Source organism: Antennarius striatus, chromosome 1 (genome assembly GCF_040054535.1).
Source record: "Antennarius striatus isolate MH-2024 chromosome 1, ASM4005453v1, whole genome shotgun sequence".
NCBI classification, from domain to species: Eukaryota; Metazoa; Chordata; class Actinopteri; order Lophiiformes; family Antennariidae; genus Antennarius; species Antennarius striatus.
Window position 1 is genome coordinate 21,087,465 of NC_090776.1, and position 17,385 is coordinate 21,104,849.

The window sequence follows — 17,385 nt, forward strand, 5'->3', positions numbered from 1 at the left end:
TAAGCTCAAAAAAAGAATTATTTTTTGGTTTGTGATTTTAACAAATTTAAAAAATGTCACCTGCACTCTTTCAAACAAATAAAATCTTCCTTGGGAGTTCCACCATCATCTCTTAGCTGTTACCGGAACATTTTGAATATAAACTCCCTCAATGTACGTACTCCGATAAAGACACTCACACTAGAGAAGAATTAGTTTGGCTTTCCATAAACTGAAAGTAAATGTGTTTCCTTCAAAAACTGCTACGCCTGTCAGTCATTTAATATTTTATTTATTACACTTTCAATTAAATAAAATTTGCACATTTATATAGACATAGTAAATGGTTCAAACCCAAATTTTTACAATCAATACAGCACTTTCTGACAAAAAAAATCAGTCCAGGATTTAATTCTAAGTAATGAGACTTTAAAAAAAAAAGGGATTTCCTTAATATATTTTAGAATGTTTACCAAAATATTAGTAAACCTCACTTCCCACCCCACACACGTATTTAGAGGAACTCACTGGAAATGAACAGATCAATAAGAGGTGAACTGTCAAGCCCCTGCAGTTACTCCATAATGTAAACCATCAGATTCAATGAACTCAATGCAGACAGCAGCAGCAACTTAACCAGGACTACACCTGGGAACCCCGGCATGTCATTTTCAAAAAGGAAATATTTACTATCGTGTGCAAGTTCGAATATACAAATTGGTACAATTTTCACCATTAAAATCAATTTGATTATAAGACCATTCTATACAAATTCCCTCAGCGCTTTGTAAACAGAACAGGAATGCGTCGCTCGCACAGGGTCAGGAATAGCTTCATCATCAAAAACATTTTAGTTTAAATCGTAACCATAAAACATGCAATAAAATTTTCATACAAAACTTTAAAAAAAATAATGTCTAAAGTCACTTGGCATGAGGTCTGTTATCTACTACCTGACTGAGTCAAAAGCTGAGGAGCTGGAACTCAACTGGCAGCAGGGAGAAAAGCCAAAAAGCTCTTGATTTGTTTCAGTGAGTGCCATGAGACGGTTTTCCATCCAATAGTTCATGAAGGATGAAGCACCGACCCCCTCTGTACTCAAAAGACGAGGAAACTGCCCTCCCTTGATGCGAAAGCTCCTTCAGTTGACGATGTCTTGATAGATGGAATTGGTTGTGGTCAGGCCGAAGATGAAGGCTCCGATCGTAACCATAGCGGCGCCAACTATCAGTAATCCATGCCAGCTGTAACAATCGAGGTGCAGGAAAATTCTTGTCATGGAAATGTTAACGTAAATGTGTGATTATGCTCTATTTTTAACACTTCATTTTCATTTGGTAGCAAAGAAACTCCAAGCAATACAAGAATTCAGATTTGAAGGTTGTTTTAATTTATTATTTAGAAAACCTTCACAGAAATATCCCAAGAACAAACAGCATCTCACCTTGCTGATCGGTCGTCGTCCGTCTCTGACAGCTTGACTTGCATCAAACACAAACCTGTCAAAAGAGAAATTTTGTGGGTGGAAAAAAAAAAAGTTTGCAAAATTTCAGATTTATTTGATTTATATAAAGAAATAGGGAAACGTCACCTGGGAAAACAAAGATAAAACAAGCCGCCAATCCTCCGATCAGTGAGATCACCCGACCGATATCCGGGATGAAAAGGGCGAGGACAAGAGTGACCGTGAACCACACCAGTGTTTGCAGGACCCTCCTCCTCCTCTCACGCCGGACACACACCTCCACCTGCTCGCCTTGGAGACGCAGCCACAGTCCTTCTACAACTGCCCTGAAGGGGCAGACAGTTGATGATGAGTGCAATGACAAAACGATGCATTAAAAGCACTGTACAAGTAAAAAGGTACTCAAAAGCATTCATTTCTGCTGAACCTGTTTTCAGGTTCTTAGAACCTGAAAACAGGTTCCAAGAACATCCTGGGATGTGAAACACCAGTGATTAGCAAACACTAGAAACTGACAAGATTTGTTTAGATGGGAAATCTAGACTTAAAAGCATTTAATTTCTCAAAACCCGACAGTGCGCCTTAGAGCGGAAAATACTGTCCACGCTGAATAATACAAAAAAAAAAAGTTTCCAACTCTCGTAAGAGAAAATAAAAACGTCTACTACAGACTGATCAGTCCACCGCAGGAAAGAAACTCATGCATCCGCAACAGCAAAATATTTAAATACAATCATTCCAGAGTCACAGAACAGCAAGGAACCAGGGACACCAGTCGTTTACCTGCCACAGAAGTGAAGAATGGGGTAGGAGGTGACCACACAGATGACAATGAAAGCTCTTGCGATGGCGACAGCAATATCATTCGGGGAGTACGACACCAACACATCCTGACTGACACTGGACCCGAACGTCAGAAAGCCACAGACACCTGGGAAAAAAAACACACAAAAAAAAACCAAGCATTTAATGAAGTCATCTCACGTGGAGGAGCAGCACGCAAAAGGAGACACGCGTCACCAGGAAAAAACACATACCTGTTCCCATGTAAACGAAGAGGCAGATGATCATACTGAGAGTGACCACAAGTCCCCACGGTCTGATGTCTTTCCTGCTCATGCTGTCAAACACTGGAACGCAGCTGACGTGGCACTGCAGAGGGGTGATCGAGAGGAAGAACGCAAGACAAAAAGGGGTTCAGTAATAATTAAATGTTCCCAAGAAAGACGGTTTTATCATCTCAAATGATACCAAATGAAGAGATACCTGGAAACCAAAGCATATGGTGGGCATTGCATTGAAAACTGCAGTCCAGGAAGCAGCACTGTAATGAACACAGCGATTTAGCAACTCAAGCAAAGCAGGATGACGAGGAAGAAAGGATGTTTCTGCTTGAATGAGTGGCTGGTTGATGCTGACATGGTTCGAAACGAAAGAATTCTGGAAGATTCTCTATAAAAAACTATTTTTTTTAAAAAAAGGGCCGAGTCATGAAAGTGTGCCGCTGAGCTCACCTGGTGGGAATGTCGCCTGGAATAATCTCTTTATCCGGCCAGATGTATTTGATAATGACCACGAGTGTGACATACCAGGTCCCCATCACACTCAGCGTGCTGCAATGAAGAACACCTCAGAGATGATGATCCTGTCAGGACGCTGCTCAGTGACAATAAAAAGAGTGTTCTCACCTGGCGTACTTCTGGAAGCCTATCTCTTTGGGGATGGACAGCGGGAGGATAAATAAGACCCCAGTAAGAACGATAGTGAATTTGCGGTCGGTGTACCAGTGGCTGCCGACGCCACCGTTGGGGTCGTGAGCCACTGCAGCTGTCACTGAAATAAATAGCAATTAAAAACTGAAAAAAGCACAGACAGGAAGTACTTTCGTCTTTTAGAGAGTGCAAATGTTTCTTACATTCTTATTTTCATACATTCAGCAAGTTACAAATACTTGCTCACTTATTTAAAGAAAAGGAAAAAAAGGAGGTGGGAGTTCACAATAGGAACTGCAGGAGGAGGATTTCTGCCTAGTAAGCATCTACAAATGTGGAAGTGTCTGACTGGGTCACATGACAGACACTTTTATTGGCTGAAAGAGCTGAAGGGCATCCTCTTTAAAGCTCTGTGCCCTCATCGATAATGACAACCTTTTTATGAAGACTAGTTTAGTTTAAGGTACACCTGATCACTAAAATTTGACAAAAATAAAGTCAAAGAAGATAGAAAGAGAAATAATGACAAGTAAAAAACTTAAACGTACAGAAAATGGTCCAATTGAAACAAACAGGGCGGCTGGTGGGTAATAAATATACTCACAGCGTTCCAACTGGTCTCCAATCACAATGAAGAAAGCAATACAAGTCCCAAAGGTGTAGACAGCGATGCATATTTCACAGATGACTCCTGTAACTTTCCCACAGGTGGCTCGGACTACCTCCTGATAGGTGCTTTCATTACTGACCTAAAAAGACCAGATGGGGAAGTGAACACTGAACTGATCGCAGACAGATGTCTGATAAAAGATGATCAATGAAAGACACCAGCATGTCAGCTAAAACTGTTGAGATGTCGTCATCCATTTGAATGAGTGTAAGCGTGTGGGGATGGTGCTGCCGAGCCAACGGTGTCGTAAGCAGGTGGTTAATGAAGTGCAAGATGTTACCAAGAAAAATTTAAAGATGCCATATGCTTCAAAATTTTTAATCATCCCAAATGAAGCTGTTTTTTTCACTCTGGATCAGGAATAGAAGCCAGAACTGTGTTATGTTGAAAGGCTGCTTCACTTATATTTCACGTCAATTGAACAAAATATACTCATGCAAAAGAAATGTAGGTATATTTTCATGGCTGCAGTAAAAAGTGGGAAAAATCAACATAAAAACAAACTAAATACTAATACAAAAAAAAAGGCATCACAAACCTGGGAGCAGTAGCCCAGGATCACCAACCCGCTGATTATAAAGATCAGCATGATCTGAAACAGAGGAAACACGGCATGATGGTTCCTGATAATAACATCTATCAGCTGTGTGATGTTGGGGAGAAGAAACCAGAACAATAAACTGTCAGGAGATGAAGCCCGATCATCTGTTTGTGTCAGGTTTAGTCTTAGATATTGAAAAAATGATCATTTTATCTTCGCGTTTTTATCCAATGCAAACAACCCGCTCGCTTATCTTCTCAGAGATTTTATTGCTGGAATTCATGAGTAATTTCAATTTGAGTTTTCCAGATTAGCATGTAGCATTCAGCAACAAGTTTTCCATTCCATACATTACAGTATTTTTCGCACTATAAGACACACCTAAAAGCCTTTAATTTTCTCAAAAACCGACTGTGCACCTCATAATCCAGTGCGATTTATATATGAAAACAGTTTTAAAATGGACCATTCATTGAATGTACATTTTATAGTCCAGTGCGCCTTATAGTGCAGAAAATACTGTAATAGAACTATGAGCTGTAGCCTAACTTATTCCTTTCCAGTGGGTCTAGGCACTGGATGTAGCTGGGGGGGGGGTTGCATTTTAAGAGGCTCCTCACCATTTGAAGAGTCACTCCTGCAATGACGCCTCCTGCCACATTAAAAGCCGCTGGGAAATTAAGTAGACCCGCTCCCAGCGCCGCGTTGACCACGATGAAGACGGCTCCCAGAGACGACACTCCTCTGCTCCGCTGCCCATCGGCCTCAAAACGCCTGTCAGAATCCACACTGGGACTTTGCAGCAGCCATGCCCTCTCTCCAGAGTCATTACTCCCAATTCCATTCCAGCTCTCGATGTCAGCGTTAATTGCCATGTGTCAACTCACCTGTCAAGGATAAAAACACATCAGAACCTTCCCAACGGAGGGAAGGTTGATGAGAAAATCACACGGTTACCTGTGCTAGTTTATGTCCTCAATTCCACAGCACTCAGGTGGCAGAAATGATCAGTAATCACTGGTGTCAGTGTGACCTGGAATGAAAGAGTGTGTGTGGATTCAGAGATACTTACACTGGAAAGTTAAAAATATTCATGACACACACATTATACTAGCAAATAAACCAGTTTCAAGGAGAATAAAACCAATAGGTCAAAGAATAAGACTTTCTAACAGCTCATTCTCATTTCTATCGTTTGTTGGGCAGCAGTAAGCTTTTGATTTAGCCCCTATTATCTGTAGGAGTTTAGAATTTGAATGAGAGTTCCTTGATTGTGACCCCATTTAACCCCAAGGGGTCAGCAGGAAGGTGTTCCACCATTAAAACAGGCTGATAGAAATATCAGGTGTTAGACACAGAAGGCTGAACCTTTCACACAAGGCCATAAAACTTAAATGTGAAAACATTATTTTTAAAGACTGACCTGATCTGTTCTGTCACTATATTTAATAGTATGTTCATTTACAAAGACGCCGTCATGTTAGTCGATAAGGAAAATATGGATCACTGGTGAGACAGCAGATGAACTACTACAGCTGGCTAATCACACACAGACGCGTCATCAGCTGTTTGAACTCAACACGACTCCATGTGAACTGATTTAAGCAGAAAAACCTCCCGTTACTAAAACATATTTGTTAGTCGGCGGCGTCCTACAGCTGCTAATGAGCAAATGTCACGCCTGTGGCTAAAGTCGAAGTGTAATTATTTTCCCCACACACCAAACGTAAAAGTATAATTTTCGTAATTTATCTAAATAAAGATAAAAAGCAGAACAGAAAAGGACAAAAGCTGAAAACCGTACCTTCTGAGCTACACTACGTCCACCAGAGGCAACGACTGACTGACTGAGGTGCCCGCCTGCCCCTGTTTTGACAAAGCAGAGCCGCAGCTGACACCGCGTCACGTGACTACAATTCTGGGTCGGGTTCTCGCGTGGAATTGTGGGTACCGTAGTTCATTACGATTACAAGGCGCCTACGTTTCATCAGCAGGCATTTATCAATGGTTTCTATAGGAACTTCTCTTCGGAAATGGGAAAATGTGTTTTGCTCTTTTTTATAAAACGAAAAAAAATTTTTTTTAATTTTTTGTGAAACTTTTCATTGTTTTGGCAAAGTTTTATACAAAAAATTGTACAGTATTCATAAATGTAAATAGGGCAAACACCTGTGTTCAGGCAATTTTTATAATGACACATTGATATATACAAAGTTAATTAGTGGTTCACAGAACAAAAAAAGTGTTAAAAACACTAAATATTTGTAGTAGTTACAAATTGTTACAAAATTATGTAATGTTCTTGTCAATTATCCCCAAGCAACTGTTCTTTGCACAGTTTATAATTATTCAATTATGAATGGTTTAGAGATGAGACTTGAGATTTTCAAGTCTAATACTTTTAACTGAAGGTCTGACTTACATTGTTAAACAAGAGGAGCGTGAGGCAGGCACGTGGAAAGGCAGACACGTGATTTCCTCATTTTTTTTGAAGCACGTGAGGAAAGCATTTATTATGTGTCCCTTTAAATCTCACCTTAGAGTCTGAAGAGACTTGTATACCTGGCAGTGGATTAATTTAAATTAGGAATAATGACAAAGGAATGAGTTTATTGTAATGCAAAATATCAGGAAAAGTGTTAAAGCAGTCAAATATACGTAAACGTATATTACAGGTAGGCTATTTTCCAGCGGTTCAGAGCTTTTCACATTCTGATTCTAAATAACTTTATTTATACACTGAAGCAGAAAATAAATTGATATTAGAGAAAACAAGTTCTGCTGATACCGAGTGAAGTTACCTGCTTTGGTTGCTGAAAGCCAACGATTGATGGCAGAAACTTGTTTATACAGTACTGGCACTGGAATATATACACTTGGACCTACATTAGGATAGAGTGATGGTCTACAAACACATGGATGGTACGCATGCCAACTCACTGTAATTATGAATTAAACTATGACATAGGTGTAAATCATAGAAGCATGTTAAATTGGGTAAATTAAAATTCAGATCCTCTGATTCAATTACGAGAGCAAGAAACTCATTCCAACACACGTACTTTATAACCATTTATTGTTTGTTCAGCAATGTACTTGACCAATGACTACTGTTTTTTTCATGACAGACTGCAAAATGTGGAGGCAACGTGCCAGAGGTTAAATAAGTTGAGCTGGGTCAAACCCCACATTCGAAATGCCATGTGCGCCACATTCTTCATACCGAACACATTCACACTGAACCATGTCTAAGTGAATGAGAAGCAGATTTCTTCACAAACTGTCAAGTGTTGTACCTCTATAAAGGCAGAATATTCATCCTGACTAACAACAGTGACTCTTTCATGTGAAATACAAAGAATACTATAGAAAGGAACTCAGGTGTAAGAGGGACGTGAGGAAAGATTAATTCAAAGTATTCATCAAGTTTATCATATTTGAGATATTTTTGGCTTGTTTGTATCTGGGTTGAAACAGTCTAACTGCTGCTCTGCCACTAAATTATACTGAAACCTTTCATAATTCACAAATACTATAGATTACTGACAATAGGGGCACACTAGGTAATTATATTATGGGATGACTGTTTAGTTCGGTTGAGCATACTTAGATCAGCCTGCTTGAGAAATTACATGAGGACCAGTGTATAATTTTGACCGTCAAACACTGCTCTCCAACTTATAAAGTGCTACAACTCAATCATTACAATAAAGACAAATATAAGAACATACATCTTTGACAAACGATCACATGTAGCACACTCATCTCGCAAAACTAGTCAAACAGGAAGCATTCTAACATTAGCCCATTGTTCGTTGTTGGATGCTTGATATTGAGTGAGTCCAGCAGATAAACAGCACATTTTTGGGAGGACACTAATTCACAGCCAACACTTGATTCAACATAATAAATATACAATGATTTTTCAGTAGTGGGGGGCAGGGGGAGAATGGTTTTTCAAAATTTGGGAGGGTAGTCAGTTCAGTGAAACGCTGACAAAGGTTAACCAGAAACTAAACAGTAAAACAGCAGCGACCGGTCCAAGTTGAACTCATCAAGAAATCAAATCAAGAAAATGTCTAAACAATTATAAACCTCTTTTTAGAAAGATTGGACTCAGGGTAACAGAATAGTTGACCTCCTCGTCACTCTGGTGTTTTAATGTCGTGGTTCCTCCAGGAGGATCTGCTCTCTACTTGGTGACTGCATGGATCGCGTGCGCAAGGTAGTCGACGTTCCCAGAGGACACACCCGCCATGGAAATTCTGCCATCCTTGGTCATGTACACTGAAAACTCCTTAGTAACACGCTCAACCTGCACGGAACATAAATGAATACACAACTTATAAAAGTTTAGTTCAATGATTTTGGAGAAATATAGTTACATACAGACAGAAGTATTGTTAGATACTGATAGCTATTTAAAGTTTACAAAGTTGTTTTCTACCAGATTTGTTGCAGCACCTATAAATTATCCAAATCCACTGAAATACTGCTGCTACCCAAAAAAACATGATCGTAACTCATCGAGGTCACTATCTGAACAGCTGCAAACTGTATTACAAATTACATGTGAAAAAAATGTAGTGTTAATCCCCTAAATTGACAAAATTCTTCTGAAAACATTTATTTTCATCCACCATGTCTCTGCATCAATAATGACAAAGTTGGCAAGTTGCTATTTACTCATATTTACGAAGAGGGTGTGTGTGTGTGTGTGTGTGTTTATGTACAATCATCTGACAGAGGGACAATGTCAGTGACGACAGGTGAACTGGTCCGACATGTTCCATCTTTTAGTGACATTTCTCAATCACATTTCTTTCAAAATGATTATCTGTCCTTGAAAATAAAATATTTGTTTTTATATCAACACTAATCTCAAGCTAATGGATATACTTTTTCTTTGGAGGTATTGAGATCGGCCATGTTTGTCTCTTTTCTTTGTTGCATGAGCTGCTCGCTAGAAAATGCAAGGTAGCAAAGATATTCCATTTGTGGTTTTCTTTGTTAATAGACAAGCAAATGTCCAACAATGATAATCAAACTTTAAACCCTGGGTCTTTAAACCCTGTCAATCTGATGACAGCTGCTAGTATCCACTGTGGCGCAGCATCATTTGATGACATTTGAATTATTGGTCAATATCATGAACCCCTCAATTCTTCTCTCATTGTTTACCGTAACTATTAAAAAATCCACAGTGCTGGTGTCAGTACCTGTTCAGGTTTAAGGCCAGTGAAGCAGAACATCCCAATCTGGTCGATGACGTGCTGCCAGTTGTGGGTGGAACCCTCCTTTTTCAGACCAGCTACCAGCTGCTCTCTCATCTTAATGATGCGGTTCGCCATCCCATGGACCTCCTCCAGCCTGGGATACATTAAGAGTTAAAAGAGCGTAAGACAGATGGAGCATTGAACCGAAATCCAAACAGTACAATTATTTGTTTTATCATCATAACCACATACCACAGTGTGCGCAGATCTGGGTTGTTGAGAATGGTTGCAGCAATTCTGGCACCATTCATCGGTGGGTTGGAGTAAATGGGCCTGATGAGGATCTTAAGCTGAGACTCAACCCTCTTTGCCTCATCTGCATCATTACAAACCACAGTGAAGCCTCCCACACGCTCACCTGTGAATATCAACACATACACTGAATGTTAAACACGGTAAATCAGTGTCTGACACACTCGTACCTGTAGCCCTTAGTATACTGAGATTGTGTGACGGCACCTTTACTAATGGAAATAATGTTGGCGTAAAGACGTGTGTGAATTGTTTTGCAAGCTAAAGAGGAATAAGGTGTAACAGCAATGTTGTGTCAAGTGTGATGTCCTCATTTTACAGCCAGCAACAACTTTCTGAACTACAGAAAAACATGACCAAAATAATCTTTTAACTTTCCAGTTGATCTTGTCCTCCACCGTGAGACAACCTGAAACCTTCCAAATTTAATGGTTGTAGATCAAATACGTAACTCTGCCATGTTCTCCTTCTTCAGATTTTTTACTATCTCCACAGGGAGCTCAGAGAGGAATAAGACTGACCCCTCATTACACCGTTGTGTTTATGTTTAGGCACAACAGTCCATTTTTGAACAGGCGTGATTTGCTCCGAAAAAGTTGTGTGAGAAACGTCACATCACAGCTCCAGATAAAGACCATGAATTTACTACATTTTTTGTATTCAATTGTGAATTTGTAACAACTAAAGTATAATTTGGAATATTTTATGTTAGGATTCGGGTGCATAATAGAAAAAGGTTAATGAGTTGACATCATATAAGAGAACAAACAAACAAACAAACAAGACAAATAAAATTACCCACTAAACAATATAGTTCTTTTCATTACTTTGATATTTTGAAAGCTTGCCTGAATAAGTCATGTGGCACTTCTAGTTTTTAACCACTCGGTGGCGGCACAACATGATCAGTTGAGCCTATCAGTGAGTCGCTTTCAGACATGCAGTCAGTCTTCTTGGAATCCATGACTTAATAACAGGTTTCAGATAGTGCACAATAGAGAATATTTACTGTTAATAATATAATTTTGCACATTCTGTGGTTTGACATTTTTGTAAACTACCACAGACGTTGTGATGTGTGACTGACCATAGAGACCCATGTTCTTAGCAAACGACTGGGACAGTAGGATGTTGTGGCCCTGCTCCAGGAAGTAGCGAACAGCCCAGGCGTCACGGTCGATGTCTCCGCTGGCGAAGCCCTGATAGGCCATATCGAAGAAAACCAGCAAGTTCCTTTTCTATGAGGGGCACAAGAAAAGGGGGAGGACACGATAGATACAAAGTTCAGAACGCTAACTGCAAGATAAAGCACATGTTGTGTTCATTCGCTGTGGTTTTTACTCACCTTGAGAGTAGACACAACATGTACTTATATTTTCTAAAATGTTAAGATTGCAGTTCCTGAGATGATGTGTACTAACCTTCACCACTTCAGAAATCTCCTTCCACTGCTCAGGCCTGGGGTCCACACCAGTGGGATTGTGTGCACAAGCATGCAGCAAGATCACACTTTTCTCTGGGATATTCTAAGACATAAATCAAGGTACTGATTAGTAGGCCTACAACGACATACAGTAAATACTACAGATTCTCACCAGATAATTATTATACTAATAATTACTTTTTACACGAGAACTGAATGGCAACACAATCCTGAAACCTTACCAGCCCGTGATTGATCAAAATATCTTCCGAAAAGAAGGAAATATACGGCTGATTATCAGAATCTAGCATTTTAAACTATTATTCTTTATATTCACACACGTCACTCAGAATACCCCACGTTACCCAGTTTTTCCTGACTTACAGCGATGTCCTCAAGCGCTCCTTTGATATCAAAGCCACATGTGGACTGGTCGTAGTATCTGTATGCGTTGAGCTTCATTCCAGCGTCTCTGAAGATAGGTGTGTGATTTCCCCAGGATGGTTTGGGGAGGTATACATCACGTGAGCCTCCATGGAAACGAGACTGGAGTAAATGAAAGATCTGGTGAGATAACCAGCCCGAAGAAAATGGATACTTGTTCAAAGTAATCATAAACAAAGAGAAACTCACCAAAAAGTTGGCTCCAATGCGCAGAGACCCAGTTCCTGAGATGGTCTGGACAGTGATGCTCTGTGGGAGAAAAGAACCGCTGTACCAAACTGTCGGAACAGAATCAAATATTATACAATCCTGAGGAGGTGGCTCAATCAAACTTACCCTGCCACTCTTCAAGACGTCATTTTCAGGACCAAGAGCCAGTTGGGCGCAGGCTTTTGAAAATTCCCCCAAACCACCAATAGCCAGGTATTCCTTATCCAGCTGTTTGGCTGCGATAATCGCCTCTGCCTGGGAAGACGGCGCAACATCACAATTAATCATACATTGTTAGACATAAAACAAAACACACACTTTCTAAAGGTGACGAAGCAGATATTCTATGTAATATTAACATGTGTTTTTGCTCCAAAGGGCTACAAAAGCTATGCTAAGGACAATAATGCAAGAATGGACCAACAACCTTTTAACTCCAGTATTTGTTGAAAGTTTAACGCACCAAAATCCCTTTAGCAGGCTTTGCTACCTGATGTAAAGAATAACTTCCCAGTCGGTGACGGTTATACCTTGCGGACACAGCTGAGCACAAAAGGCTTGCCGTTGTCATCCCTGTAGGCTCCGACTCCCAGGTTCATCTTCTTGGGGTTGGTATCCCTCTTGAAGGCCTCGGTCACCCCCAATATGGGATCGGGGGGACCCATCTGCACTCCACCCCACCATGAGCTGCAGAAACACCAAACCAGTTTAACAGTAGTACGGAAGGACAAGTGTTAAAGCATGTGCTCCACTTAAAATTAGAACTTTAAGTTCAAACGTCGTGCATCAGAAGAAGCTTATGTAATGTAGCAGCTGTTGAGTTCTCATGGCCTTGTGTAACACTGGTCACACTAATTTGATGGATTTACTAGCCACGCTCAACATGCAGTGTACCTAATGCTCAAGATCAACTCTTCATGTGACCACAGGATACCACAGTAATGGAGAAACTAAAGACACCAGGTTAATGGAAAGACACATGAAGCACATTTGCTTAAGTTAGGAAAAACAAAATTTATAGAGAAGGTCCAGGACCCGAACAATCACTCCTTTGTTCACGCCAAACTTTTTCCTACCATAATAACACAATATAGCAGCAGCGACAGGAATAGTATCAGAAAAATAATCTCAGTGACCTCAGAAGAGTTTAAATATCTCAAACCAGACCAGTCAGTGAGAACGGAAGAAGCCTCTTGGATGAAGGTGAAACGTCTTTAAACCCTAAACAGACGTTCAGTTGCTTCGGATTCAAGGATGACCTTGATATAATCTGTCCCTGATCTGCTTGTTAGTGAAGAAAACTAAACAGCGCTGCTGCCTGCAAGACAGGCTCAGGTTTCCTCATCATTATATATTCTCTACACTTTGTAGCTAAATTTAGGATTGAACATGTTATAAAAGGCAACAGGCATCAATGTCCTCCAATAAGTGTTGGAAAGACTGTCATATTAAAGAGGAATACCAGTTCACTTATAAACATGTTTATTGTCTGTTAACCAAGTATTGTGCACTGGTTAAAACTTGTATAAATAAAACCTGTTGTTGTGATGATATAAGAAGGGGCAGCTATCAAAGCAACACTTACTCGGTACTGCCATAAATTAAAACAATAAATGAACTAAAACACTAAATGAAAATCATGAAAATCACTTTTACAAATAAGTAACTGTCTTTCCTACATTTGAAGATTTATTATCTGTGATCGTAAGTTACATACATTGTCTGGGCTTGCACCAGGAGCTAGTATGACGAAGCCACTGTGGCTCATTGTAAAAGAATTGAGCAAGCCACAAAAAAACACATTCTGTGTCCAAGACAGCGGCGCAGTGCGCGGACGACCAACCCTCATCGTGAGGGGGTGTGGGGGGATTCGGGTGGCGTCCCCTGGGGAATTTTTTAGAGAATGGGGTTGTTTTCCTGCATTCTGAGGGCAAAATCTTCTGTTCAGTTTACCTACAAAAGTACACTAAAGTCAACAGTTCAAGCTTAACTATCTTTATTTCTGTCCTACTTTATGCAGATATGAATGTGAGATTCAACAATTGAAAACTTCCATTCACTATGTGAAGATACAGTCATACAAAATATTACTCAATGTTTACTTGTAAGTGTTACTTGGACTAGAAGACATTTTAACTTTGACTTAGACAACACCGTTGGTATGCCATAGTTTAGTTTAGTTTTTTTAAAATTCGATACGATTTTTCATTTCAATTTAAAAAGGCATGAAAAATATCAAGCGAGGTGAATACACATTTACATGCATCGCTGGTTATTACTGCCGGTCATAGGGAACAAATGTCTAAGACTACAACAAAGTTTTGATAATATCTTTCATTTACCTCCTGATCAGTCTGTTACCACTCCTACCCCGTCTCAGCATTCACGATTTGTTGTTCAATTAGAATTTTAACACAAACTCTACTATAAAACACTGGATTCTTAATTTCTTTCGATCAATCGTCCTCGCGTTGTCGTACACCAATTCGCGGGTTTTGCTTGTAAACATAGAATCTTTGTTTATCATTGGATGAGAGGAGGTCATGACCTGAGTACATATTTAATGATCGGGAGCGTTCGGGTCACTTCGGCTATTTCCGTCGGCTATTTCCGTCGGTGCATTATAGTCATCAATTGTCAACACAGATTGATTTTAAAAAATCTGATTGTTCATCCCAAGTAAATGCTGTTCAAACTTTGATAATGACTAAGAATGGGGAAATTTTTTTTAGCATATTAGCATTGAAAAAGAGAGCTGGATGGTATATTTTTCAAACTCACTCACTCATGTGTATCATGTGAATGTGAGCCAAAAAAAATTGAAATATGTCTAATAAACGAGGTCACGTTGATTTTCCTATGTTGACATGTACAATTTTACATGTCAAGTTAATTTAACATTCATGTTTTGATATTTTGGCTGCTGTCTGCACTTACATAGAAGCATTTGAACAGGTGAGCTTCAGTCTTTATATAACATCCCAGTGATCATTAAACAGCGATCAATAGACCAAAGACCTTTAGGGCACGCTACAGGGAAGAAACAGAAAGGCTGTTTTTTCATCAGCAATGTTGATAAAAGTATCCATCGTTTAAAAAACTGACTGGATACTGTACGTTAGTTATTATTGAAAGCAGAACAATGGGTTTGAACACGATACAGAAACGAGTACAGCGCGACAGTCTGACGGCGCTGCAGAGCAAAAAGAAACAGACTTCAACCAGTCGAGAAAGCGAGACTGAACAAAGATGACACACACGGGAAACTGTCCAAATTACAAAATATAGTTTTATTGAAGACATTAAAACGCTATTAAGAAGATGTAAAGGAATTTGTCCTCCACGTAGACCCTATAAGGACATCCGAGTCTGTCTCTTCTTCGCCGGAAAAAATACACCAATCAGCAATCAGAGGCGGAACTCGATAGCCAATCAGCAGGCATGACATCAACTACGGCAAGTCCCTTAGCTCAAACATTAGGGGTTCGGCGATAGAAAGAGGTTTTAATACTTCACAGAAACGAGGCTAAAGAAACTAAAGAGGCAGCCATTCAAGACAGCAGGTTGTTTTAAACACAAATTAAAATGAACTTCAGTAACGTTATTGGTACTGCTGTCCGCTTCACGGACAGCAGTACCAACTACTCTTATACTATAAATAAAAAAATAAATGAAATTAACAGGCAGCGGCAAAAGTCACGCACCTGTGCTAACTATCAAACAACCCCAAATACTGAACATTAGCTGTGCGCTAATAACGGGAACTAACTTCGCACACGACATCGAGGCCTATTCCAACCATTTGACCCCTGTGTGTTTAGCCAGCTAGCTAGTTGTTCTAAGGTGGTGGCGAACTAGTTTTTCCATAACTGTGATGGTTTGTAAAAGCTGCTGAGGTGACGTAGCGGTCCGGCTAGCAGGACAGCCGTGAAGACAACGTTAATGCGAGGCACCAGCTACTTCCTCCGGTCGTTGTGTAACAGGATAAACGGAAGTTTGACTGATAGCAACGAGCTTGTATTGATTCTGACCTGTTGCGGCTGGACAGGCATCCCAGGGAGGGGGACATGTTCCCCAGACAGCTGATCAACTTGTTCGATTTGAGCAGGGCCATCGTTGCGACCGGGTGCAGAGCCTGGTAGGATGTGGACGGATGTGAAGGGCAGATGAGGAGACGGCGGGACGCGCGGTGTACGTGATGACGTCAGAACCAGACGCGTGTTCTTTTTTTTTTTTGTTCTGTGCTTTATTTATAAAGAAACCTTCTGACAATATCAACACAGATATTAAGATAAAAACAAAATCACACCTTCTGTACACAGTTAGGATCCATCACGATTTCTACACGTCAACATAACATCTCAATGAGTTTAAGAAAAAAAACCCAAAACAGATTACAGATTCTTTTCCTTTGGGCTTTTCCCTTCAGGGGTCGCCACAGTGAATCGGTGTCCTCCATCTAACCCTGTCTTCTGCATCCTCTTCTCTCACACCAACTACCTTCATGTCCTCTTTCTCTACATCCATAAACCTCCTCTTTGGTCTTCCTCTAGGCCTCCTGCCTGGCAGTTCAAAACTCAGCATCCTTCTACCAATATATTCACTATCTCTCCTCTGGACATGTCCAAACCATCTCAGTCTGGCCTCTCTGACTTTATCTCCAAAACCTCTGACATGTGCTGTCCCTCTGTTGTACTCATTCCTGATCCTATCCTTCCTGGTCACTCCCAGAGAGAACCTCAGCATCTTCATCTCTGCTACCTCCAGCTCTGTCTCCTGTCTTTTCCTCAGTGACACTGTCTCTAGACCAAACAACATCGCTGATCTAACCACAGTTTTGTACACCTTTCCTTTCATTTTAGCTGAAACTCTTCTATCACACATCACACCTGACACTTTCTTCCACCCGTTCCATCCTGCCTGTACACGCTTCTTCACCTCTTTTCCACACTCTCCATTGCTCTGGACTGTTGAGCCTAAGTACTTAAAATCCTCCACCTTCTTGATCTCTTCTCCCTGTAACCTCACTCTTCCACTTGGGTCCCTCTCATTCACACACATGTACTCTGTCTTACTGCGGCTAACCTTCATTCCTCTCCTTTCCAGGACAAACCTCCACCTCTCAAGCTTCTCCTCCACCTGTTCCCTGCTCTCGCTGCAGATCACAATGTCATCTGCAAACATCATAGTCCATGGAGATTCCTGTCTAACCTCGTCTGTCAGCCTGTCCATCACCATAGCGAACAAGAAGGGGCTCAGAGCTGATCCCTGATGCAGTCCCACCTCCACCTTGAACTCCTCTGTCACACCTACAGCACACCTCACCACTGTCTTACAGTCCTCATACATGTCCTGCACCGTTCTAACATACTTCTCTGCCACTCCAGACTTCCTCATACAATACCACAGTTCC

At 40.5% G+C, this 17,385-nt stretch overlaps 2 protein-coding genes across 2 annotated transcripts; both read right to left on the reverse strand.

The window, feature by feature from the left end:
- Positions 1-255: 255 nt before the first annotated feature.
- slc38a7 (solute carrier family 38 member 7) lies at positions 256-6,235 on the reverse strand. Its single transcript, XM_068313124.1, has 13 exons — positions 6,172-6,235; positions 5,325-5,400; positions 4,988-5,254; positions 4,365-4,418; positions 3,761-3,905; positions 3,133-3,277; positions 2,959-3,057; positions 2,711-2,768; positions 2,482-2,596; positions 2,228-2,375; positions 1,571-1,770; positions 1,424-1,478; positions 256-1,223 (listed from the first exon to the last, which is right to left on the reverse strand). The coding sequence occupies exons 3-13, from the start codon at positions 5,240-5,242 to the stop codon at positions 1,121-1,123; spliced, it is 1,377 nt and encodes a 458-aa protein (XP_068169225.1). The 5' UTR covers positions 5,243-5,254; positions 5,325-5,400; positions 6,172-6,235; the 3' UTR covers positions 256-1,120.
- A 1,191-nt stretch (positions 6,236-7,426) lies between these two features.
- got2b (glutamic-oxaloacetic transaminase 2b, mitochondrial) lies at positions 7,427-16,163 on the reverse strand. The gene is made up of 10 exons (XM_068318828.1): positions 16,004-16,163; positions 12,503-12,659; positions 12,099-12,227; positions 11,952-12,011; positions 11,703-11,864; positions 11,317-11,421; positions 10,983-11,133; positions 9,836-10,001; positions 9,587-9,737; positions 7,427-8,682 (listed from the first exon to the last, which is right to left on the reverse strand). Exons 1-10 carry the CDS (start codon positions 16,084-16,086, stop codon positions 8,560-8,562), a joined length of 1,287 nt encoding a protein of 428 aa, XP_068174929.1. The 5' UTR covers positions 16,087-16,163; the 3' UTR covers positions 7,427-8,559.
- Between the last annotated feature and the right edge of the window lie 1,222 nt (positions 16,164-17,385).

Bases quoted from the DNA above. Each gene is read 5' to 3' on its own strand.
- slc38a7 (XM_068313124.1), bottom strand. From the start codon at position 5,242: ATGGCAATTAACGCTGACATCGAGAGCTGGAATGGAATTGGGAGTAAT. The intron at 3,906-4,364 runs GTTTGTGATGCC...TGGTCTTTTTAG, and splicing joins TCCTGGGCTACTGCTCCCAG to GTCAGTAATGAAAGCACCTA. The intron at 3,278-3,760 runs GTGAGTATATTT...TATTTATTTCAG, and splicing joins TGGAGACCAGTTGGAACGCT to TGACAGCTGCAGTGGCTCAC.
- got2b (XM_068318828.1), bottom strand. From the start codon at position 16,086: ATGGCCCTGCTCAAATCGAACAAGTTGATCAGCTGTCTGGGGAACATG. The intron at 11,422-11,702 runs GTAAGTCAGGAA...TTTATGTCTTAG, and splicing joins GAGCGCTTGAGGACATCGCT to AATATCCCAGAGAAAAGTGT. The intron at 11,134-11,316 runs GTTAGTACACAT...TGCCCCTCATAG, and splicing joins AGATTTCTGAAGTGGTGAAG to AAAAGGAACTTGCTGGTTTT.